Raw genomic sequence first — 26,339 nt, 5'->3', positions numbered from 1 at the left:
CTATATAACCTGTCACCACATCCTTAAAAGTGATCATGGATGTGATTATGATGAAGAGCGAGTGATGTGCAATTCTGATGGTTGTGATGGACAAAAAACTCAGGTTTGTATCTATGAGTTTGTATGAAACTCAGATGTACATCAGCTTGTAGTGTAATAAACCATTACTGTTCATTCCCAATTGTAAAATTTGAATCATTTGATTAACTTGCAAGTTTCACTGGGTGCTCTACTCAACTTGATTTTTAATCTGAATTCAATTACATTTTTTAAAGTTGGGCAATTATCCATCTATTCAATTGTGTTACTGTTTCTGAAGATCAGATTTTGAACGCCGCTTGCTCTTATATTGAGGAAAGAAAATGATGATCTGGTATGATATAAGCCAATCTCGCAAGCTATGAGATGGGAGTGGCATTTATCAAAATTAGCACTTAGCATCCTGGTAAACAAACACTGTCTGTTTTTAAAACATGTAACATTGCAGCAACCCATGCAAAGGGCCACAGGTTTAGGCTTACTCTACTATTCACAGTGCTTGAAAAATACTCAAAATGGCAAATGGGGTGACAAAAGAGTCAGTCCTGTCTGGTTAAAAAAAAAGAAGAAGAATGTGATACTTTATTGATCCACAAAATTCTCTTTCCACTTTCCCCTCTCCACAGGCGGGAAATGGATCAGATCTCACAGGTACAAAACAGCACATCAGGAGCTGGTAGGGATTCAGTGTCTTGCTCAGAAACATTTCAGCAGGGCGGATATTGCAGAAAGTCAAAATTGACCGACCTAGATTTACGTTTACTATTTATTTCTTAAATAAATTCATTCTTACAGGCAGTCTCAGGTGTCGTCTATGAAGTGAGATTCTCACAGGAGTTCTTCACTGACTGTCCATATTGCTAAAGGCATGAACTGATTAGATTAGATAAAATGTATTAATTATTTTTAAATTATGATTCATATTGGGATTGGTAATAGTCTTTATGTTAACTGACTTTTTTAAGACATGTTTTTTGTGCTTAAATACAGGTAGCCCTGGGTCGTTGATAGACATTACTTAACTGAATTCTAAATAATAAAATGTCAATAAAACCGACCAATGTGTAACTTAGGTTCAATTTTCTGTAACTGTAACTCACCAGTTTTAATAATTATATAATACGTATCCAATAATCAGTCCAGATTACATTTACAAAGTAATCAATACTGTGCACACACACACACACACACACACAAGCCTCAGTGCACCCCACAATGAGCAAGATTCATTCACAAGTACATACTTTGATTTTTGACATCTGATTGGTTTTCAATGATCATTTCAGTCTAGTGAAGAAGAGTTTCTACAATGCAAGAAGGAAAGCACAGTTTAGCTAAATCTGAGCATAGACTTTAATATATGAATGAGAAGCTGCTCAGGTGGAGATTGAGCTCTGTTTCTATTTTTGGTTGGTGTTCAAATCAGACTCAATGCGGGCTGCTTGTTCTACTGTCTTCATGTGGACCATCTTGTACTTTTTCTTCATATCCTTCAGCAGCGACAGAGCTTCTTCATATTCTTGCTTGTCAACACCTGTGTTGTGTAGCACACTGCCTGTAAACAAAATGAAGTAAAAATTAAAATAAGTAAGGTAAAGTATGGTAAAGTCAGTTCACATTGTATCAAAAATTATGTGCATACTTAAGGCGATTCCTCTTAATGTTTTGCTCTCCTTGATTTCCTTCAGCATTTCCTCGACCTTTTCATCTCGCTGCTTTATTGATTTCAGGGATGGAAGATTCTTTATCTGTGTACAAAAATGTGATCATTTATTATCTCAAAGATGGCAATATGTTAAGCATTTTGAGTGTCTCACAGCTGTTTATAGATGAATTATAACTTGACAGCAATATGGACTGTGAATCCGAATGACAATAACAAAACAACAAACCCTCTTCTCTTTTTCTCTGTATGGCGTCTGGAGGCTGTCAAGTTTTGGTTTTGAGTCTCTATAAACAATAAGATTCTTCAGTGTGTGTTCCAACATTCGAACAGTTGTTTGAATTCCTGTCGGAGGAAAAAAAAAGCATACATATTCCTCTTCCATATAACATATTTGTAGGTCTTGGAGAAAATCTGTAGAAATATCTCGCTGTAGGCCTTCACTGTGTTCCTCACCCACGGGCTCCGACACATCGGGATTTGGTTTTGCATCCATCAACATTTTGTAGCATTTGAATTTTTCAGGAATAGTATCATCCTCGCTCCTCTCCATGTTCTCGGCCTTTTCTTCCTCATCAGATGGCAGATTGAACTCATAATCAGGAACGTCTGTTGCCTAGCAATAACACCCGTGACCATGAATAACATTCACTAGAGGGAGAACTATAATTCAAAACTATTTAAACTGGTTTCTTTTATTATCAATGAAAACAAATAGAAATATTCTTCTCCATCTTCTAGTACAAACATGTTCAATTCCTAAAATTAAGTCTTCACAGCTTTCTACTTGGTTCTAGTCCTATTCTGTGCTGTGAATATCTTTGCTCACATACTTGTATACTACATCCTTTTATACTTTTAACACAACTTGGAGTTATTCTGATAATCTTAATGACTTCAATCCCAGATGTCCTGTACATACCTGAGTTACAAAGAAAGACTCTGCGTCTTGATTGGTTTCATCGGTTCTCATGACCGTCTCCTCGCTCTCCTCAACCTCAGTTTGTGAAGAACAGGCCGACGTAAGATTCTCACAGAGATATTCATGTTTCTTCTCCGCTAGAGAACCATGGTCTCCGAAGAGAGATCCAAGAGGTGCTTCCATTAATGCTGGCTTCTTTGGCACTTTTGGGAGTCTTTCATCCACCTACAACAACATCAAAAACAACAACAACAAACTGGTGAATCAGTTCCCTCGTCAAGCCGTAATGGACTTTATGAGTAGATATTTATACTGATTGAATAATGTGTTGTTGGGTGAAAACCTTATAACTCCAATTTTGGTGATCTTCATGTTTTAACTTAAATTGGAGGATTACAGACTGGCTTACAAAACTGAAAAGCTGTCATTTTGGAGATACAAGGTTTTTACATGATAACAGCAATATTATATTTTTAAGTAAAATAAGGAGGTTAATAAGCAGAAAATATCACTCAACAATGTAGAAAACATCCAAACCTTCCATTTTGGATCCATGTTCACTGTCACTGGGGGCTTTACAACTTCTGGTGTCTTCTTACGCTTTATTGTTATACCCAGTCTTTCTTGAAGGTAAGAGGTCAGTAAAGGAGGGTCTCCTGCATTGAGACAACAACATGTATTCCAGCATAAAAAGCATTTTGAAGTACTGTATAAAATCTTTCCGTTGCCTTTCATAAGAAAAGAGAGGAGGCTTACCACTTCTCCGTGTGGTCAGAGGGTTGGAGTGAATCACAAGTTCACTGAGCATGGGGAAAAGAGCCGCAGCCAGCAGAGCCTCTTCCTCTGCAATCTGGTGACAAGACAGAGATGAGACACATCAGATCATTCTTCAAAAAGGATAGCGTTAAATCTATTTATACACAAAATAAAACACACCTTATTGTCAGCTAAGTTGAGGAACTGAAGCTCTGGTAGTGGCAAACTGGATCCTTCATAATATTCCTCCCAGTTTTCCATGTCAAAGATGTGACTGAGTGATTGTGGTGACCCAAGCTAAAGCAGTTTAAGAGTTTTAACATAATATGCAAACACAACGGTGAAACACATTAACCGCTAATATTGGTGAAACGTAATGTACATTTACCTCTGAGGTTCTCTTGAAATTCTCATCAGTAGGATTTGACTCTGGATTTAAGAGATGAAAATGAGTAAATCAAATTAATTTTGCTGAAATGCTGAGGAATTTAAAACAGGCATGTGCATCAACAAGTTAGCAAGTAGTTAATTCTATCAAGTAGACATCAAGTTATTAAGAATACTATCCAAATACATCTATTCAGTAGCTTCTTTTTTGCCAGTTCCAGTAGAAAGGCAGGCTGGGTATTTACCAAGTCCCTGGTCTTCATTGTGCTGTTTGTTAGAAGTCTGCAGGAGGTTCAAACAGCCTCTCAGCTGCAAATATGGTATTTCAGAGATGCGGTTCCCCTGCAGGTTTAAATATTGCAGCCTATATTTGACAATGAAAAACACAGTTAATTAGCATTTTCAGCTGTATACCAGTGGCTCTAAATACAGTTGTACCTTCAGCTTTTCCTTTCATGTAAATAAAAGTTTGACAAAATGCTATAATATTTTAATTTACTACTTACTACTTTTACTTAATTTATGCAAGAAACGTAATTGTTTGGTGATTAAGGAGACACATTTTTTATTCAGTCAGATCCATCTCAAGGTCACTAATAGACATTTATTCAGCAGTAGTCCACTGGTAAAGTATCTGACTGAATTTGGCATGGCCATGTAGACTGTCTACATGTGAATTATGAGCGTAAATTCAACCCCAGTCGAGCGGTCCATACAGTCTGAGACTGATGGCCGTTCTCCAGATCTATGCTATCTTCTCATGCAGCTGTGCTCCTTGTTTTATATCTGCATGCTAATTGGCCACATCAGACACGCTCTGTTGAACTGTCCAATGTCGTTAAAGTCATAATTTGTAAATTATGAATCATTAATATATACTGTAAGGTTTCTAGGCAATCCAAAGTTGAAATAGTAAAGATGCTACACAGTAAATTCTCAGTATCTTCACCATTTCAACATTGAACCAACTGCCTGAGTTGAAAAGGAGTAAAATAGTTGGAAGCTGCTCACTGGACAGGGCTCAGAAAGAAAATCATGATGAAAGAAAAACCAAGGCACTCTTCCTCTTTCAAAACATTTAAAATGTCTTTATTACGATGACATACCAACAAGTATTATTGTACTTTCTTTGATGCTTGTGTCAGTTGAGTTCAAGCTGTTTTTTGGTCTTCTTTTCCCAATGATCTGGTTCTTCTTTGTGAACTCTGCTCACACTTGTTGGCAATCATGATTGATTGATCACTCCACTATGCCGTAGCCAGAACTGCCTCAGTTACACTCTGATGAGGCGCTCAGCCGAAATGTGTCAGGGCCTGATGTGTTTTTAGCTTTCCTTGTTGGTGTGCCACCCTAAAGGCTTTTTTTTTTATATACAGAAAGAGTGCCTTGGTTTTTCTTTCTTCGTGACTTTACTGAAGTGTGCCTTGGAACCACAAAGGCTGAGAATCACTACTATAAGTAATACATTCTTTAAAATCCTACACTTTATATCAAACTGCTAAACAGGTCATGACCTTCTCAGGTTGGCCAGACTGCTGAAGACCCCAGATGACAGCTTGTTGTCATCAAGCATTAGGACTTCAAGAGCCCTAAACTGAGTATCTTCTTCTGTAGTTGGCCTGTGGAAAAACAATACAGTTCACCAACACCATAAAACCAGTACAAATGCAGTCTACAAGTGATACACACTAAATGCATTTCACAAAAGAACTAAACTGGATAAAGTAAACATTCATGACTGATGAGCACATTCAGCCCTAGAGCAGGTGTAAATGTTCATCAGCATTTGCTGTACCAGATTTAGGAATATTATTTTTTAGCATTTGTGGCTCCCCCTCTTGGTAAATTTGAAAACAGTTTAAAATGCTACTGAATACTACTAAAATACAAAATTGGGTTGGACAAGCTGTGATGGAATTATAACTAATTTTTATGATAGACTGCTCACAACCTCACCAGGTTTAGTCATTTCAAGTGTCAGGCTTTTTTGGGAATATATTACAGTAAGTTTAATTATAATTGATACATGAGGGTATGGCCTACCTTACCTGAATTACAAGATTGGTTTGAATAATCAATATGAAACTGGACATATATGTCAGGAGCATTGTTATGAGCATGCAAATTTAATGTTAATCATGAAGATTTCTAAAAAATTTCTCATCGTAGTTTTGTGACATAAAATTCTATTTATCACATACAGTACCTATGTAAGGACAAATACCTAATGTCTTTTTTTAAATAAGAGGTTAAAAAATGCAGGTCCTGGATAGCTGTCATAGCTGGAGGAGAACACATGAAATTGGAGCAACTGCAGAGGTTGGTATTGTTTTGACACTTCTTTACGAACGGGACGATATCAGTACCTTGTCGATACACTAGATATTGTGCTAGGACATTCAAATAAGATTGTCGCATGAAGAAAGATCCTGAACTGAGCTGAATCGTTTGTCGCTCCAATTTACTTCGTCAAAACAGAAGCTGTGGAGACGATGTTTAAGCGAAAACGGAAGTAAGCACGAATTCACACTCAAGCTTCATTTTCGCCCTCTTTTTTGATTAACTCACAGGATCAGTATCGTGAAACACAGAGTCCGTGCAGGACTGGGAGTGCTTGGGATGGGAAACTAGAACCAATCAATTAGTCCTGCATAAGCTGCAGGTCATTTGGAAAGTAATGAACTCAAAAATTATGCGTCTTTGCTGGTCCATTTTTGTCCAGCACAAATGAGCAGACACTTTTAAAAGATAAGAATATCAGAGCCTTTTTTTAACATCAATCTACATAAAGCATCTGACACTTCTCTGGGGGCAAGAACTGGACAGAGAATAGGATCAGACTATTGGCAGAAAAGGGCAGTTATTGGATTATTAAACTGATCAGATGAGTTGACCAGGAAAGTTGATCAGGCGCTGATCAAACTCAGAAGCACAAACTGTGTTCCTGGTCTTACTACACTGCTGCCTGGTGGAAAACAAGGTACTAACAGCTGTGTGAGGTCGAGGTCTGAGGAGCCCAGGTTAGGAGGAAGATGATGAAGACGATTCCCAGACAGATGAAGGACTTTCAGACGTGAAAGTCGACCAATGGAAACAATATCATCAGCAGACAGTTTGTTGTAGGACAAATCCAAAACCTGAGGAATGAAATACATCTCTGATACACATTATAATTATAACAAAAAGAAGAAGAGAGGAAGAAGAAACATAGTCACATTTGGCCATGGCCCAAACACACACAGATGCCTAAGATATCACAATTTGCAAAATTGCCAATTTGCCCTCACAACAACATTATACAGCATGACCAAATGTGATCTTCACAAATATGTATGTGAAGTTTGATCGCTCTTTGATCGCCAAATATTTACATGTAGCAATATTCTCTGGAATAGCCATGATGTAGGCAGTTGAAATATGCTGTGTGTTAAATTTGGTGGAGATTGAGTCAACTTTGTAGGAGTAATAAAAAAGTGTTATTCCAACGTTGGCCTGATGGTGGCGCTATGGAGCACAAACATATGATAATGATATGATAAGATCTCACACACTCTGGGGCCCGTCCCAAACATTTATGTGAAGTTTGGTTGCTCTAAAAAATGTATTTCTCACTTTCTGTTTGCACATCTTTTCCGTCAACTTTGCCTGTGTGTCACAATCAAACTGTGAGTTTTTGGAAAAAAATGTTTTTGGAATTTCAAACGCATAACTGCATAATAGCTGTAATCTAGGAAGTCCAATATGGTGTGTGTGCAAAATTTCATGAAGATTCTATCAAGTTGGTGGGAGAAATAGCAAAACATAAGGTCAATTATGCAGTTCAAAATGTCTGACAAACTATCATGGCAGAAATGAAAGCCAGCATATGCAATGGATTCAGTTTGAGCCAAGGAATCTGAGGGGAAATAAATTGCTAATGCCATAGAATTCAGGAGTTATTGGCTAAAACATAAAGTTGACTGTTGTAGCTCCAATTTATAGAGAAGGAGGTCTGCAATGTAGCTAGAGACCAGATCTATCTGTGCTGTAAATGTGATTAATATGTAAAAATCAATTCTATATCTAACTAGTAACCACTGGAGAGACAATTAAATTGGGAACATAGTATCTTCATTTGACTCCAGTTAAAATCCTAGCTGCTACACTCTGAATGAGCTGGAGAGGTGAGAGAGACTTTGGACTGAGGCAGGAACAGAGGGAGCTGCAGCAGTCTGAAGAAGATAAGATAAAATCACAGATGAAAATAGAAACATTTCTACACAAGTTAATGTAAGGATTAAAAAGTCAAGATCAAGTCAGATCAAGACGTCCATATATTATTGCTGCGACATGTTAGTAATCCAGTGATACAGTATTACCACAGAAATGAGACTGTAAATATGACTAAGTAACTACAGAGAGTCATCTTACCTCAAGGTGAGGGAAGTTCGCAGCATCGAAAGTCATGTTGCGAAGCCCGTTCAAAGACAGATCAAGCTCTCTTAAAGAGCAAAAACTGCTGAAACACCCTATAGAAAGAAAACAGACATTGTTTGAAATTCTTACCAGGAAAAGGCTTGACTACTCCAGAAGTCACATTATCTCATTTAGGGTAAATCTGCATAACATATAACAATACATCACCTAAGGACAGGGAGTTAACAGATGCATTGATGTAAACTACACTGTCAAACTCTCTTAGGTCTTCTGGCTTGACCTGTACACAGTTAGGAAGAAAATGTTTATTACATGTTTTCTGTATTATTCCAATGTGCACACACACACACACACACACACACACACACACAGAAACACACACACTCTACTTAAATGATTTTAACACTGAATAAAATCTGAAAAGTGAGTGATTCTTACAGCGTTCAGTCTCTGCTCACTGATGTCAACAGAACACAACTCAGACGGCTTATCGACACAATGTAGCTGGATCTAAAAGGTAAAATGGAAAAAGGTAAATTGTCAGGTGTGTCCATCGGAGAATTACTTTTCACATATGTAGATTTCAAATGAGTGGCTTACCAGGAAGGGCCCATCTAATGTATTTCCAGCAAGTGTGTCTGATTTTCCCCCCTCTGCTGCCGTTTTGCTCTCAGATTCATTTGATTTATAATGAAGATGATGATTCTCTTTCTTTCTTGTGTGCACATTCCTGTATTTCTGTTCCACTGTCTTTCTGTGAGCTACAAGCCAATGACCAGCTCCTAGAAATAAAATACAATAAAATGAAATACAATAATGTTTGCAGATGTCTTCAATTTACAGATTTACAAACATACAGTTCAGTGCAAGAGCATAAACAGGGTCGGCAAATGTGCATCACTGGATATCCACACTATCTGCATATGTGTAAATGCATATCATTAGCTATTCACATTATCAGTTTAACAGATGTAAAGTAACACATGTACAGAAATGTGCCCAGAAATATGTGCTGGCTCAGATATTTACAGGTCACAGAAATATACAGGTCATTTGCATATAGACACAATGGCTTTTTGGTTTTTGTTTTCATTTCCAGTGGTATGATAGGCCTACTAATATTGCTATAATATTCGCATAATTTACTGAGATATTGGTGTAGTATCGTTCTTATTACAGGATTAATATAATTTTGCTCTTGCTCTTGTAATTTTGCTCTGGATACTAACGTTAGTCATCTAGTATCCAAGGATTGACTGGATACTAGTCATCTAGTATCCAAATAACTGAAAATAGGCCTAACTGACGTAGATAATTTACCTTAACTTAACCTACCGTCTTTTCTGTGGCAGAGCAATGTCCTGGCGGGGAAACATTTGGAAGCATAGCTCTCTCCAACATCAAATTTATAGAGTGCTGTGGTCATCCCGCTTGCATGAGTAATGGCAGTCCAGCTGTCACATCAGTTAATGTTAAATGCAGCCATTCAGTGCAATTTCCTGTAACTTCCAATAACTTTCCAATAACAGTTTTTTCCACAAATTGGCAACACTAGCTACGCGCTACGATATTTGATCTTGAGCAACAGAGTTCATTATTGCTCAGTATCCTAGCAACGTGTAAGGCGAGAGCTGTTCATCCCGTCCAGCCGGTGGCGACGTTGAGTCGTTTGGGTCTTTGTTTTTTCAACCGACTACGGAAGAGACAGAAACCGGCGAGCGAGTCAAAGGAATTAGGATGACAAGATGGTAAAACGTTTCCGATAGAAGGGAAGACCTCATTTGCATACTACAGGCAGCGACTGAAGATACAACAATAACAAAAATCGATCGACGTTTTTTTATTTGATACAACAGTGATTCATGTTTGACATAAAGTACACGGCGACTCACCAAGACAAATGTAGGGGTTGACCTGCGTTCGTTTTAGCTAGCTACACAGCTAAATCAGAAGTGGCCACACTGCGCATGTGCGAAATTGGAGCAACTGCAGAGGTTGGTATTGTTTTGACACTTCTTTACGAACGGGACGATATCAGTACCTTGTCGATACACTAGATATTGTGCTAGGACATTCAAATAAGATTGTCGCATGAAGAAAGATCCTGAACCGAGCTGAATCGTTTGTCGCTCCAATTTACTTCGTCAAAACAGAAGCTGTGGAAACGATGTTTAAGCGAAGACGGAAGTAAGCACGAATTCACACTCAAGCTTCATTTTCGCCCTCTTTTTTGATTAACTCACAGGATCAGTATCGTGAACATCACGGGTGCCTGGATTAGTGTGAAATTGGGTGGTGAGATGCCGTTCACAGAAAGATCCAGATTGACAAATGTGTGAAGGTAAGGATGACGCTATGCACGCACAGTTAGATGTCATATATATCAATGCAGTCAGGTTTGACTGAGGCGCTGTTTCGCTCTGAACTTCCCCTCTGATTCTGCTTCAAAGAGACAGGGGCTGTTGCAACCTGTAGTGAAAGAATATTAAAGCTTTGCATGCATGTGGCACATTTTGCTGTTTGCAGGAACTCTGATCCGCCATGGGAAACACACCGTCAAAAAGTGGGAGTGGAGAGGAACCTGTCAAAACAACTTTGTTTAAAAAGGAGCCAACTGGGATAACATACAGAATCCCTGCTCTCATTTACCTGAAGCACAGTCACACATTCCTCGCCTTTGCAGAGAAAAGGTCCTCTCCTTCTGACAGTGATGCCAAAATCCTTGTTATGAGAAGAGGAACGTTTCAAGATGATGGATCTATTCAGGTGATTATTTACACCCATTACACAGCAGACCAGCCTTTGCTTTAATGCATATATTTGTCAATGTCTGTGCTCATGTGTTGCTTCTTGTCATCCTGTTGTGTTTCTCCAGTGGTCGTCCTGTCAGGAGCTGTCCACAGCGTCTCTACTGGACCACCGCACCATGAACCCTTGCCCTGTGTATGAGAAAAACAGCAAAACTCTCTTCCTCTTTTTCATCTGCGTCTTGAGCAACACCCCGGAGCACCGGCAGGTCATCACAGGCCGGAACAAGGCCCGCCTGTGCTACGTTACCAGCAGCGATGACGGTCACAACTGGAGTCAAGTGAAGGACCTGACAGAGAGTGTGATCGGCAAAACTATCCGGAGGTGGGCCACGTTCGCCGTCGGGCCGGGCCACGGCGTCCAGCTCGAGAGCGGCAGACTGATCATCCCCGCCTACGCCTACTACATCCCTTTCAAATGCTTTTCCTTCCCCATCCCATTCACAGTGCACCCACGGGCGCTCTCCGTATACAGCGACGACTTCGGCCAGACGTGGCAGATCGGCGTGATGCTCCAGAGAAAGTCGTGCGAATGTGAAATGGCGGAGATCATAGACCACGAGGGCAGGAGTCACCTTTACTGCAACGCTCGTAACACCGGGCGGTGCAGATGGGAGGCTCTGAGTGAAAACAGTGGCGTTTATTTTGACAAACCCCGCATGGCTCCAGAGCTTATTGAACCACGTTACGGCTGTCAAGGGAGTGTCATCGGCTTCCCGGCTCCTGAATTTGTACCAAATGACGAAGCTGAAAGCAAAGCCGGCGGCGGCGGCGGCACATCGCTTCTGTCCCCGGACACGCAAACCTGGCTGCTCTTCACACACCCGACCAATAGGTGTAGTAGAAAGGACTTGGGCGTGTATTTGAACCGCTCCCCGCTGCACTCGTCAGGGTGGGACCCCCCCAGGATTATCCACAGCGGGCCCAGCGGCTACTCGGATCTCGCTTACAATCAGGACAAGGAGCAGTTTTCGTGCCTGATGGAGTGCGGGAAGGAGAGTGAACTTGAACAGATCGCATTTGTGTCCTTTACCCTCAGCGACGTCATGCAGACAGCCGATAAGAAAGAGAAGAAAGTGCGTTGAATTGTTGGTGTACTGCAAAAAACGTCAAAAAGTTATTTGGTCTATCATTTGAGTCCTAAAATCGTAATTTTCTTAAAATGAGTCCACTTGTTTCCAGTGCAGTTTCACTTGTTTCAGGAATTTTCTAGAAATGAGTGTCAGTTTCTTGAAACAAGTCAGAATAAGGCAGATCACTGCACTACTATCAAGAAAATGACACTCGATTCCACAAAATTCTTGAAGCAAGTCGATTTGCATTTGAAATTAATGTAGTTATCAAACCCTACTGGCAGATTTCTTCACTTATTTTAAGGAAATTTCTGATTTTAGGACTCAATAATAGACTAAATGACTTGTTAAGATGGAGATTTTTTTTGCAGTGTGGTTTTATTTCTGTACTAACGAAGCTATTCCACTCACGCTCTCTAACATTCTCCTGCGACCTAACTGGGAAGAACTCAAAGCAAAAAGCCCTTAAATATGCTTTGCAGTATAATTACACTATAAAATATCTGTCTGTGTATACTGTTGTTCTAGGTTCTGGAGATGATAATGCATGAGTCGTGTATTTTGTTCTCTACTAGTTTATATAAAAGTAGATTTTTATGCACATTGCCCTGTGAGGGAGTAATTCAGATTAAGAGTAGTGACATGCAACTAACTGTTTAAGCAAAGAACATATTTTTAATTGGTTGGGTGGCTGATTTTAGGCATGTTGTAATTTTTTTAAATGGGCTATGAGTGTAGCATGTTTGACAAACATTTCATTCCCATTTTTGCATTGCCAGTTTTTATTTATCAACTTTTCTGTATCCTCTGGCCAGTGGAGAGAATTTGCCTACCTCTCTTATTTTCATATCAAGATCATTCCACGCCCTGCAGAGTAGAGTGCAGAGTTTCCTCTATATGTTCAGTTTTTCCTTTATGTTTAGTATGCTCTGATTCACAAATGCCTTGTATCCACTGGTTAGACTTAAGCCATGCCATAGCCCATCCAGCCAAAAGCCTTTCATAATGTGGCCAAACTCTGACACGAAAAATGAAAATTTCCTATTTATTGAGGGGAAAAAGATTGCAGCATCCAGTTTTAATTGTCTGGGGTGTTAAATTAATCGCTGTTTCACAAAATATGCTTTTGAGACAAGAACAGTGAAATTGCCAATTGTCTGCCATTTACTTCACTGTTCTCTCACTTGAGCACTTTAACTAAATGCTGATTTGATGAGTGAGATGTGCTCTTAATTTTTTCAAACCCTGCTGTTCTTTGGCTAGCTGGCAGATCAGTGGAGACTCAAACCAAACCGCACCGAACCACAGTCTGGCCCGGCAGGGCTGAACGCAGTTAATGGAGAAAAGATCAATGCCATCTATGGAAGCCCTAATACTTACTGTACGTAACTTCTGTCATGAGCACTTGGCTACTTTGCACTGTTGATAAAATATTGACTAACACTGTGATTTTTATGACTTATAGATTTTTTTTTAAAAGCAATATTTCACTTGGTTACAACTTTTCTTTTTCCATTTTCCAGCACAGTTTTCATGAACAGGCATCTTTATTTGCTGCCCCTGGAATATAAATGTGCCAGTCGGCTTTTCTTCCTGACTTTATATATTGTTAATTTCCAACAGGCAAAATCACCTGTTGAAAAGGATGACAAAAACACTGAAAAACAATCATCTTGGCTAATCTGTTTTAGTTGGGTTTAGTTTATATATTTTCATTACGATATATGATTGCCTGACTAATGGAATCAAAATGAAAGCAGGTAACTACTAAAAGTGAGCAGGACAGCCAGTATTGGTGACTGGCTAATCATCAACTCACAGGGGGTATGCAGTATGCACACAAAAAAGTTAATGTTAAACTGAGGTGAAATATTGTTGCAGCTGTGTTTATCCCTGTTATCCTTTGTTGAATCTCTTGCAGTGCTTCTGTGGCAGCACAAAAAAGTGACCATAATGCATATAATGGGTGGGGGAATGATATATATTGTTATATTCTTGTTATCTTGTAAATGCAAAAGTTTCAGTCATGTGTATTATGCTCTTATCATCCTGGCATAACCTGTCTTGAGCTACCTCCACATTCCTCTTTGCTTTCAGTCCTGAAGTTGTGACTGAAATCCCTCATGGCACTCCATTCAATGCTAGTTTGATCGTGTTTCTGTTGCCTGTTGTGGGAAATGACAAGACTTGCATGAAATATATGTTTTAGTTGAAAATAAAAGTAACCTGTGATTGCTTGACTCATCGCGTCGCTTGTTTTATTGTTGAGTTTGTCTAATGTTGCAAGCATTTACCTATATGTCCTATCGTTGCAACTTTCTAACAGTAATTTTAACTGTTTTTAAAAACTGCCTGTCAGCATATTCAAGAACATTACTAAAACAAAAATGGTGAACAGGAGTAAGGCTCAAAAGAACAAATAAGAAAGTGTGCTGGTTTTCAAAGCAACACTGAAAAACACTTCAGCAGCAGCAGCAGCAGAGTGCTGAGGAGTCCATTAGTGGCTCAGAGGGAGCAGCAGCATGAGGTTTAGAGCTGGAGCATTTTAAAAAGGTGTGGAGGAGTGTTGTTGTGGCTGTTGAATGTGATGCAGGATTTGATGTGCAGTCAGCAGAGCCATTGCAGGGCTTTGGATGATGTGCTTCCAGTGCTGCAGTCCAGCTGGGATGTAAAAAGGCAAAGCAAAGGATGGAGTCTGGAAATATTTGAGAAGTTAAAGAAGGCACCACTGGGTTTACCAGATGACACGGTGTCCTCATCAAGGGGGTGAATCATTTTTTTCTGTAATTAACTAATCTCAGCACTACAACAAAACAGTTAATATTACTGCTAACATACATTTAGTAAGGCCACTACAGTATTGTTACGTCCTCGACAAAGGATTAAAAATTTACTTTAGGTATGTCAACACCCTATAATAGAGACTGTAAGGTCAATAAGTGGCCAATAGACTTAATTTAACAAAAAGCTGGCAGCATTTCTACACTCTCCAGACCTGCAGACCTTCAAGCCAGAGTCTGCACTACATGTGTGACTCTTATCTGAAATGTCTGTGGGCAGACATGCTACCAAATGTCTTCTTGACTTGAATATAAAAAACTGAAAAGCTTGTGCCTTTTTGGCATTTGTACAGAGTGACAAAAATGAAAGGTCACTGCCAAAATAAATGGCTCATGCGAAAAATTCTTAATTACTCTTCCTCTTGTGTGTTTTCCATCCTGCAGCCTTGTGAGGCACATCACCCTCTTCCTCTTCTCCCCTCTCTTCCTCCTCCTCATCCCCCTGTCTGTTCTCCTCAGCCGCTGGCGCTCTGTAACACAATGCAATGCGTTGTGCTGCACCCAGCACAAAATAGCAATTTGATACCTTCTTCTGGAGTGAAAAGCATGGCTTCATCCGGCTTCATTCTGAAAATGTGCCCCATAGCATTTCTCATTTATTTGTGCATAGTTGTAGGCCAAGGTGCCTATCATGTATTACAACTAACAACTAACAGCAACTGCACCCTAACTGCAAAAACCCTTCAATCTCTCTCTCTCTTAGCCCTTTTATTTCTCTTCCAAGCTTGATCTTACGCATCACTCTATGGTCACAGAAATATTGTCAGGGTGCTGTTGCTCTGACCTTTGCCCTCCTTACTATTGATTGATTGAATTTAATTTTATTCTACTTGCCCTTATTGCCGCACTCATTGCAAGTCACTGCAAGGCTAAATACCTAAAATGTAAATATCCATGTCTCTGTGTGTGTTCTCCAGGTTTTACTGACTATATCTAAATAAATTCCACAGTATATCATGCTGACACAGACTGCAGCGCTACACTGAGTGTATTCATTTGATAGGGGATTTCAGTGCACGTCAGCAGCAACAGAGTGTGTGCGCTGGTTAAATGCCTCTTGTGGGTTAAAGCACCTCAGGAGATCAGTGTTAGCGATGCATTAGAGACTCTATCTCCGTGTTTTAATCTGAAATAGGGCACCTATACACAAGACAAAAAGGGCAAAAAGGACAAGTAATAGCCAAGAGTTAATATCGCTGAGCAAACAAATGACACCACTGACTGAGTGAAACATCTTATTGCCTGTGCCTGGGACTGTAGGACTGGGCGTGTGAACCTGAATAGAAGCACTGAATTGGTACAAAAGAATGTAGTTTATTAGATGTAGGGGCTCATAAATCTCAAATGTGCTTCTCTACCATCCAGCTACTTCCTTTGCACTCTGTTTCTCATTATCCCTTTCCAATCTGCTACTTCTCAGCATGGATGAATCATGTGTTGAAATCTGGTGTTTTTGCTACAATGTGTGCGATGAGACACTTGACACCGCATATGACCCAGATGTGTGCGGAGGAGGCATGTTTTCTTTTTCGGTGCGTGCTGCGATCATTATCAGAAGGTGGCGTAACGGGCACATATGTTCCATCTGTCACTCCGATGGCGCCGGGGAAGCCTGTAGCAGAGAGGAGACCAGTGTTGGTGTTGTGGATGTTTTCCTGTTTGTGGTAAGAAGACTATGGGAGTCCCAGGTGGTTCAACACTTTTAGCACCGCAGACAGTGCTGGAGAGAGAGAGCTGTGACATCCTCGCTGTATAGCACCATCCACTCAAGCGGCCCCGGGGCCCACAGGTGAAGGGCTGCCAGAAATTTGTGTGGATGCCTGAATGTCGTGACTCATGCTAGTTTTGTTGTTCAAGTTCATTTTGGACTTCTTCAAGCATAATATTGCATTGCTTGTTAACGCATACCTTCTTTTGACCTCAAAAGAGTCATTTTGCAAATAAATAAATACTGTCTAGATTTGTCTGTTACTCCTTTTTAAGCAGCCATATTGTTGTCATGATAAAAAGGTAAGACGTGTGCTTTTTCTTGGCATTGTACGTCTGTGCAGTCAAACGTAGAATTAATCAACTAATTATTTTCTGCTTTAGTAAATCACAGAGTCATTTCATTGCTTTCCTCCTCCACAACACTGACAAACCTCAAAATACATACTGAATTATGATTTGGCACCCAATTTCTTCTGTATTTCCATGTGCAATATGTTCATATGCCTGCTTAATAAATCAGAAGTGTCATTTTTTTAAGCCTTAATTGTCCAATGCCAACTCAGATATTTAGTAGGTCTGGGTCATTATTACACTACACATATACAAAATAACTATACCTGCAAAACAAGGCTGTTTTTCACTAATATGATGACACACAACACTATCGATATACAGGGAAACTAAAAATTGGGTTATGTCAACTAAATCAAATATTCTGATTGAAAAAAAGATTTTTAAGCCAATATGAGACACTCAGGCATAGAGGGAACAGCTTAGTCTGCATAAACATATTTAAGCAAATATAGTTGAGAGTGTGAGATTTCCATTTCAGCTTTGCTTCTTTCTCTCTGAGATTAGATGATGAGAATGTCTTCAGCACAACAAAGCTAATATGTCAAGCTCTGGATACATCATTCCATCCAAATCTGGTAGGAAGATTAAAAACATCTTCTCCAAACCAAAGCATTTATCCCGTTCAGTTCTGTAACATGCTGTGGATGCACAGACAAAAATATGATAATATTGCCGCGCTCAGTAGCTGCTGCTATTGCTTTCTACACTGGCACAGCAATCAGTGCCTACAAAGATAATCTTCCTAGATAATAGGACCAGCAGGGCCTTTTCAGTGCCCGTCATATTCCAACCAGCTAACCGTGGTAGGGGGCAGATGTGTGGTGAAGTGGTTTTGTTATTCCAGCAGTGATGCAAATCACTATGCTGACCCTCACTGAGTTCAGAGACAGTGTGACCAAACCTTGTAGGGTTAAAGTTATGATTAATAACCTAGAAGGATCCACGCTTGACAAGCTTTTGGGTGTATCATGCATTGGGCTGCATGATATGCCCAAAAGCTTGTCAAGCGTGGATCCTTCTAGGTAATTAATCATAACTTAGAAGAATCCACGCTTTTGGGTGTATTATTGGCAGTCCAACAATGAGTAAGACCAGCAGTTCATGGACCTGGTGCAGTTTGTTTTGCTTTCTATCTGTTCAGCATGTATTGAGTAGATTGTCAAATGAGCAAGTCTGCAAATAAGCCTATTTGTGCCTCTGAGAGATTGCTTGGACTTATGTGGACATAAAATGTATTAGTTAATAATTGATTCAACTGTGTGTGTGTGTGTGTGTGTGTGTGTGTGCATCCAGAGTTAAGTATATCGTGCAATGAACTGTAGATAAGAAAGCTAAAAACCATCATAAGCAAAAAAAAAAAAACAGCATATGAGAATGGAGGTTTACTTGAGGGGTAAAAACACGGCTGTCATGGTTTGAGATTATAATTCTGGATCTCCATTTTGTGCGTTGCATGCACACAGCATTGTGGGTAATAGCTCATATCCCAGTTAGGGTCTTATTCAGGATAAGCTGTTTATATGCAGCTCAATAAAGACTATCACTGTATGCATGAATAAACACTATATTCCAAATATTACCATGGGAAGTTACCTTTTGCTGACCTTAAGAGCCAACTGTCAACATGTCAGTATAACAGCTATTCCTAGCATATTCCAGCTAAAATGTATGTATGTATTAAATCTTATCTGGCTTTAGACAGGAGAACATATTTTCATTCTTCCAAATCAAGAAATAGCCTGAATCCCAATTTAAATGGTTGCATGACAGCTCTCTATGTAACACCAACAAAAACATGTTATGTGCTTTTCCCCTTAGGTGAGATAGGTTGTGCGAACAGAGATGATACATTCAGTATAAGGTGTCTCTTCTCTCTTTTGGTTTCTCTTTGTTGCAAGACAGTAAAATATAAGTTATGCAGGCAAAGTTACATTTTCAAGGTTTGATTGAAGTATCTATGTACATTGGAAGCTATGCTCAGTAGAACTGTACATCATCACAGAGTCACAGAGGGGAGCAATGTTTCAGCTCCTCCGGGAATTCTCTTTCATGATTCATAAAGTCAACCTTTTTCATAATCTCAGTGCCAAACAGATAAGCCTATTTACAATGTATATGTGTTTAAGAACAAAAACAACTTAATTTATCAAAATGCACCCTAGAAACCATTGTTGTCTTCATGGGAAATCACAAAAGGAACAAATCTTGTCTGTTCCTCCATATTACAAAGAATTGAAATAAATAACCAAACTACATAAGGAAAAAGACAGGAAATGCACAGTATAGAATGAGTGGTGCATGAACGAAGGAAACAAGGAAACAAATCATAATATGGAGAGAGAAACCTGGCAGAAATGAGCTGAGAAGCTATATTTTTAGGCTTCCCAAATGAAATACAACACAATCTGCTAAAAAAAAAAATACATTTGCTAAATCTGCTCCCAAGTGAACTGTGGCAAAAGTCATATCACATTTGATAAACTCAAACTTATCATTTATATCTTATCATTTGAAAACTACTAGTTCACCACAGTGTGTCCAACTCTTTGTGTCAGTCGCTAAGTGACCTTTCCATAAAGGCCAACAGTCTCAAATCTGTGATTTAAGAACAACGATGCTCTTCAAAAGAATGGCATCATTTCATGTGATGTCAACATCTTTTGACACAGTATAGGACAATACAAAGATTAAACGTCACATGGACACACAACCCTGTCTGCAGACTGCAGAGAGTCTTTAAAGCATGAGTGCCCACCAGCACTGATCCCAGATTCAACTGCCAAACCATTCAGAGTAAAAAAATGGCTTACAAGGGCACTGCAAATCTACATAAGCCATAAAAGCCATGCCACATTTACACCCTGTAAGGGCTATTCTCTCTTAAAGGGACATGCGCACAGTTTACACACAGAGGAGGCAAAAAGACACTGCTGATAAAGCAGCAGGGTGGGGAAGGTTACTTTCAAAATGTAATCCACTACTGATTACCGAATTGGAATAAGTGACTTAATCCACTGGAATACTCAAAATTAGAGACCTAATCTGATTGTTTTTAGTTACTTTTGGAATATTTTGCATCTGAAATCCATAGAATATGCAGTTAAATGAACAATTCATTCAAATTTAAAGACTGTAATTTGAACAGTGTTTTTGTCACCACTTACAGCCAGCATCAACCATTATTTTGATATGTGTAAAATAATGTTAGTGTCTGTAATCTCACAATCAAAGTGCATTTTCTCTTCAAATATGTTTCTAAATAATCCAACAAACAATCACCTATTTTTTTTTTTAAACTTATCTGTGATCTGATCTTTTTTACAGTAACAGTACCAAAGCAGCTATTTTTTTTTCTTCAAATAATCAGATAATCACGCTATATGTAATCCATTGTTCCCCAACCCTGTAAAGCAGTGAGCGTGGCAGGCCAGTCACATGCACACTATGGGAAATGTCAGGCTAGACATTGATGTACTAACCTTTGGCTCTCTGGCTGCTGGGTACTAAACATCATACAGAACAACAGGCAGCTGCGAGGGGAGGACACTCGGATGTCCGAAGAGAGCACCGTTCACACAGTTAGTTAAGTTGCATTACAGCATGGAGGAGGTCTTGCTCCTCTTTAGAACATTTCCCTCACCTAGTTAAGCAAGGGTCCAATTTATTTGACTCCTGCATTCCACTAAAACATCTTTCACCCTCTCTTTACCTCCATCTCGGTCTCTGTGGATGGGACCTGACACTCCGTGCTTCAGCCTCCCCCTCTGTAGAAATGTTTAGTCTGTGAAGAATCGGCAATGAGCAATATATGACCTAATCTTTTTTTTTTTCTTGTTTTTGCACATTGAGAGATTTTCTTTTTTTGTCATACATGATACAATGTAATGCGCAAAATGGATATGCGCACATAGTGGAAGCATAATGTTGCTGAGGACATGCAAGTTGTTGAGTATACAGCAGAGCAAAAAGCAATGTTTCCCAATGTCATTGTCTCCTTCGTCTTCTTGAAACGTCATCTGTCACTCGGATTTGCATCTTCAAGCACGCGACTCTTTCTTGGAGTGTGGCTTATTTCCCAGCAGGGCATCAATCTCAGTAATGGTTTGAGGGGTCATTTGGGACAGAATCTGCAAGGAAAAAAAGGACAGACATCAGTTTAAAACTTGACTTGAGTTGTTGTTCCTTTGCCAGCTTTCCAACTTTGTGTTTCACTTAAAGTAGCATGTCTGTTGGTGTAATGAATCATGGCTAAGTGTGTAACACAGATGGACTCAAGAAGAAAACAGAAAAATGTTACCCGGAGGGCACCCAGGTTCTCCACTAGTTGGTCAGTGTTAGAAACACCAGCAGTACTGAGCTGACTCCCTCACTGCGCAGACACCAGGCTGGAAAGAGAGAGAGAGAGAGAGAGAGAGAGAGAGAGAGAGAGAGAGAGAGAGAGAGAGAGAGAGAGAGAGAGAGAGAGAGAGAGAGAGAGAGAGAAGAGAAGTCATCAGTGCAGAAAAACCCATATCTCCATATAACTGATATTGACAAAACTGATTTTCTCATCGATGCCCATATATTGTGACATAATTAAAAGGTTAGCTTGGTCATGAAGTCATGAAATATTTTCAACCTATCAGTGGCAACGTTTAGCTGCAAATGTCAGCGATAACCAAAAAATATGGCAAAATTAGAACTGATGATATGCTGCAGGCTGTTATACAATTCAAGAACTGCATGCTGTGACAGTGTAATGGATAAATGAAGAAGATGCTCGAAAGTTTCTCATTCATTTTTGTATTCACTAACTCACACACATTTAGCAATCAAACAACAACCTTTTCCTTCCAGACCTCAGAGCCTTGTCAAGTATGTTTGAGTAGGAATTCTGATCTAAGATCAGTTTACCACATGATGTTATATGGTCTTGTCCTGACAGTAATCCCTCATTCTTTGTATACAGGCCCAGACTTATGAACTAACAAATTTGGAAATAATAAAAGCATTGCAATTACAAATTAGATTGTGCCACTGAATCACTCTCTGATTAGAGTAAACCGGTTGTGCACAAGCAGGTAGCCACATAGGAACTGCGTTTGTTAAGCACAGGATACTAAATCATGCTCACCTGTGTTGCATGTATTTCTCTGTACATTACTAATCAATCAAAGCATTTTTCACCTATATGTGGTGTGGAATGGCAGAACTAGACATTTTGAATCCATAGTTTTGTAACCCTCTCATCTATATTGTAGGCATATTTAAGACTTGGATATGCTTTTGTCTGTTAATGTAATAGGAATTTAAAACCTTCATTCATACAACAAGGGTGTGTGGGTCATACCTATGGCTAGCTGCGCGGCAGTGCAGCCCAATCTGTCTGCCAGTAGATGGAGCTCCTTGATTTTAGCGAGCTGCCTGCGGCCCTCCTCGCTGCTCACCCGCTCCTTCAGCCACTGGTATCCCTTCACCAGGAGGAAAATGGAGACGAGCCATTGACAATGCGTCATAGTCCTCCGCCGACTTGTTCCTAACTAACTGGCTGACGAGGCAGAGAATTACACTGAGACTGACAAGCAGAGAAACTACTGAAGAGGACTGGTCAACAACCTTCATGGCTGCCCTGGAACAGTCAGGCACACCGTCACTGTACTTCCCTGTGATTAGTCCACAAGCAAGTGGAGACCAGGTCATCGCTCCAACACCTAAGAGAGGGCATCGGGGTAAGGAGGATGAAAAAACAATTCATTTGAAGGCCAGAAACAGCACTGTGCAGAACAACAGAAAGGTATGTCAGAGCATGGGTGTACCTAATAAACTGGCTACTGACTGTATCTAACTGCTGTTGTCTTCCTGGCAGGCCCTCTTTGTATAGAGATATTTACTATCTTAATGGAACTAACTGGATTAAATGAAGTTCAATGAAAAAGTCGATAAATAGAGCTGTGAGACTGCGGACATCTGACCTATCTTGTGGTAGAGCTCAGGAAGCTGCACCTCGACCTTATCCCTCTGGAAGTAGTGATACTCTGCCTGCTACACACAGGTGGGGATCAGGTTGAACTGGCGTGCACTGAGTATGCCTCCTGGTGACAAAAGACATGGACAAAATACCACGGTTACTGGTCAGCCTTTGTGCCCTAAACTGACAGTATCATCAAATTTGTTAAAAAGGTGCTGTAAATGGGGGATCGGCACTCACCATGATTTCCATGGCGCTCCAGCGTGAGGTTCCCCAGTACATGGCCATGCCCTGGTTTATTACAAATGTCATGGCCGTACAATCCTCTGCAAATTACATCACATAAAATCACATTATTTAGATGAAATTCTATTCATGCTTTTAAGGCGATTGTTTGCAGTTGTTTCAGACACACGTAAACCCTATTCACATACGTATTCACACATACAAAGTACAGTATGTGGCTACTGCAGTGCGTGAGGAGATATCAACTGATCATGGAGTGAACAAGAATAATAATTTCAGATAGTTGTGACTAACCTTCAATAGGACTGTTGACGTCATTTCTGTTGGCAAAAACGATGTCCACATAATCTAGCTGGAGTCTTGACAAGGATCCTCTCAAACCTATCATCATCAATTAGCAATCATCATCATCATCATCATCATCATCACCGTCATTGTCATCATCATCATCATCATCATCATCATCATCATCATCATCATTTCCTATCTGGAGTCTTGACAAGGATCCTTCAAACCTATCATCATCAATTATCAAGCATAATCATCATCATCATCATCATCATCATCAGCATCATCCAACTTGTTGACTTTCTTTTTCCCCTTCATCATATTATCTCCATCATTTAAATAGAGGTACATGATATACTAGAGTAGCCCTGTAAAAATAACACATTAAAAATACAGTTTGTTGGTTGAATTTTAAGTCAGCGTAATTGGAATGAATGGGAAAAAGAGAACTGAGCAGCATGTTGACCTTCACAGTAAATTATAGATAACACATAATGTGTCACTGGAAGCTTGAAATAAACTATTTTGGAAGGAGATACTGTTTCTGTAAATTTTGTACCACATTTTCTACTTCTGAAATGTATTGAATAAACAAAAAAAAAGAAGATTTATATTCATCACTAAATATTCGGAAGACAAAAAAATGTTGACTACTAATGGTATTTATTATGTTTAAGTATCTGAAGTGTCTTGCCTCAATCAAAAGTCGTGATGATCAGATTGGTACTGTGTAATGTATGTGTGTGTTTGCTGGCTCATCCAAATAGTGGACAGGACAATGCAGGTTAAGGCCTTTGGATTGTGCATTTTGAAGCACATACCCTCTAAGGGAAACAGGTGCATAAGCCTGATCACTATATTGTTATTCCCAATATAAGCAGCATGGCCTGAAACAGTTCAGACAGTGCTTCCGACATCACAGTGTGTTAACGTCGGCTGTCTGCCCTCCTCTCCAGCCGTGGCCATGTCAGCACGTAGCTTCAGAGGGTAGAGTGAAGAACAAAGTGAAATATGACGCCTAAGTGCGACTGCATGTCCCGACAATCTTGAGAGCCGTACTCAGCTCACTCATTACGCAATGACCTCACATCAAAAGCCTCCTGACAGTGACGGTCAAACATCCCCATTCAACTCCTTGACAAATGGTCACCCCAAGGCGATCATGCTTATATAAAAAAATAACCAGATAACCGTATAAAAGCCCAATTACCTCTGAGATTCCCTTGGGAAACTTTTGGGATCTGATTCAGTGGCTGAAAACGTTGTACCCTTTGTCCCGAGAAATGCTACTTTCTTTCCCAGAGTTTTCCTCATCTGACCTCTTCTAGTTTTGTCCTCCTGTTCCTCGGCACTAGACAGACTCCAATTAACTCCAGCGCCAACGCCACCTTCTACCTTCTACCTTCACCTCCTCCTACCTCATCAATTTCCATTCATTATTTTCGTTCTATAACTCATTCTCACCTTCGATAAAATCTCATTCACCTGAGTCATTATGCTGTGAATAGGCCATTAATATAAAATCGCAAACATTGTAGCTCGCAGTGCAGAGGCATGAGCTTGATGGGTCTTTGGAGGCTTTTCTCTGCTGTTATAAAATCCAATCGAATCTATTTATTTCCTGTAGCTGCTCTAACCGACTTTCAGATGAACATATTCAGTTATTTGAAACCAGTTTATTTATAGTATTTAGAATTCAAGTAAACAACCGCAATTTACTTTCACATGTCTCATGAAGTTGGAAGTGGCTTTGGTTGAGCCAGAAACTCTAGTGCTCACATTTAGCACCTATATTTTAGCACCATATTTTGCCACTGGTTCTTCAAAGTAATCAAGGCCAGATGCTTTCCAAATCCTCTCAATTAGTGCAATGTTAGTGCAAGATTTAAGGGTCATCAAATCCTCCACCAAAAGTCCTTCAGCATCTGTTCAGGAATCACTGAACTGATGCGCTCTATGAAATGTTTTTAATGTAGTAAAATAGTGCAATACTATAGTAAATCAGGCTTTTGAATTTTAATTCCTTATGCCTTGAAATATATTTCCCACTGTTTAATTTGATTTAATTTCAAATTCAGTTTCCTATAGACTATATCATACTATAAAGTAAGGAATCTCTGTCTGTATGTGTGTCCTTCGCATATCTCGAGAACCGTTCGTCCGATCTACTTCACACTTGGCGGGTGTATTGCTGGGGACCCAAGGACGTGCAGTGTCGGATTGGACACGCGACACGTTCAATTATTTTATTTATCCTTTATTTAACCAGGTGAGTCCCACTGAGATCGAAATCTCTCAATATTATTAAACTTTGAATAAACAAGCGAACAGCGCTCTGTGCAGCAGCGGGGCTCAAAGCAAGCGACTGGAAGCGGAGTGTCGAGTGTGAACTTGTTTGGATGAGCGGTTCTCGAGAAAGCTGCAAGCAGCAATACCGGAGGCCAAGCAATCGGCCCGTTCCGAACAGGCATGTTTTGAACGGGTACTGCACTAGTCAATTTAAATTCAAATTGAAGTTCAGGGAATGAATTGGAATTTGGAATTAGAATTTAGCAACGATTCACAATTCAATTCTAATTTGACCTAATCTTTGATAAGTGCTGATGGTCAACTTTCTCATTTTTTGACTTTGTTTTTGACCTTATAATCATATTTGAGTTATAGGGTTACATTGTGCAAGAACAAAGGCCATGTTCTTATGGCTAAATAGCAAACTATTGATTTAAAATAGTAATAAAACTCCCATAAAACAGGTTCCCTCTTCCTTACCTTCAATAATGTGTTTTCTGGAGAGTCCTCTCTCTGTCTCTGCTCTGTGGAGTGATAATATTACAGTTTATTGACAGTCCCAATGAAACGATGGAAACAATGGTTTTGAATGAAAACATAAG

The 26,339-nt window shown here is 39.7% G+C and overlaps 2 protein-coding genes and 1 pseudogene across 2 annotated transcripts; 1 reads left to right on the top strand and 2 right to left on the bottom strand.

Annotated features, from left to right (window-relative positions):
* Positions 1 to 1,439: 1,439 nt before the first annotated feature.
* On the bottom strand, positions 1,440 to 9,609 carry xrra1 (X-ray radiation resistance associated 1). Its single transcript, XM_071516993.1, has 17 exons — positions 9,519 to 9,609; positions 8,784 to 8,965; positions 8,622 to 8,693; positions 8,391 to 8,463; positions 8,178 to 8,275; positions 6,756 to 6,904; positions 5,282 to 5,386; positions 4,013 to 4,131; positions 3,769 to 3,809; positions 3,561 to 3,677; positions 3,381 to 3,474; positions 3,162 to 3,280; positions 2,625 to 2,849; positions 2,159 to 2,318; positions 1,932 to 2,047; positions 1,682 to 1,787; positions 1,440 to 1,594 (listed from the first exon to the last, which is right to left on the bottom strand). Exons 1-17 carry the CDS (start codon positions 9,607 to 9,609, stop codon positions 1,440 to 1,442), a joined length of 2,022 nt encoding a protein of 673 aa, XP_071373094.1.
* Positions 9,610 to 10,430: 821 nt separating this feature from the next.
* Positions 10,431 to 14,248, top strand: neu3.1 (sialidase 3 (membrane sialidase), tandem duplicate 1). Its single transcript, XM_071515805.1, has 3 exons — positions 10,431 to 10,524; positions 10,710 to 10,949; positions 11,059 to 14,248. The coding sequence occupies exons 2-3, from the start codon at positions 10,725 to 10,727 to the stop codon at positions 12,073 to 12,075; spliced, it is 1,242 nt and encodes a 413-aa protein (XP_071371906.1). The 5' UTR covers positions 10,431 to 10,524; positions 10,710 to 10,724; the 3' UTR covers positions 12,076 to 14,248.
* Positions 14,249 to 21,004: 6,756 nt separating this feature from the next.
* Positions 21,005 to 26,261, bottom strand: LOC139637972 (voltage-gated potassium channel subunit beta-3-like; annotated as a pseudogene).
* Positions 26,262 to 26,339: the final 78 nt, after the last annotated feature.

Source organism: Centroberyx affinis, unplaced genomic scaffold (assembly GCF_046629955.1).
Source record: "Centroberyx affinis isolate AG114_WGS23_722 - 3 ecotype Tasmania unplaced genomic scaffold, CSIRO-AGI_Caff_v1 ptg000001l_1, whole genome shotgun sequence".
In the NCBI taxonomy this organism is placed as follows: domain Eukaryota; kingdom Metazoa; phylum Chordata; class Actinopteri; order Beryciformes; family Berycidae; genus Centroberyx; species Centroberyx affinis.
This window is presented reverse-complemented; position numbering and strand designations above follow the sequence as displayed.

Bases quoted from the DNA above. Each gene is read 5' to 3' on its own strand.
- xrra1 (XM_071516993.1), bottom strand. From the start codon at position 9,609: ATGACCACAGCACTCTATAAATTTGATGTTGGAGAGAGCTATGCTTCC. The intron at 6,905-8,177 runs GTAAGATGACTC...TTCATTCCTCAG, and splicing joins CGAACTTCCCTCACCTTGAG to GTTTTGGATTTGTCCTACAA. The intron at 4,132-5,281 runs GTCATGACCTGT...TGTCAAATATAG, and splicing joins AGTCTGGCCAACCTGAGAAG to GCTGCAATATTTAAACCTGC.
- neu3.1 (XM_071515805.1), top strand. From the start codon at position 10,725: ATGGGAAACACACCGTCAAAAAGTGGGAGTGGAGAGGAACCTGTCAAA. The intron at 10,950-11,058 runs GTGATTATTTAC...GTGTTTCTCCAG, and splicing joins AAGATGATGGATCTATTCAG to TGGTCGTCCTGTCAGGAGCT.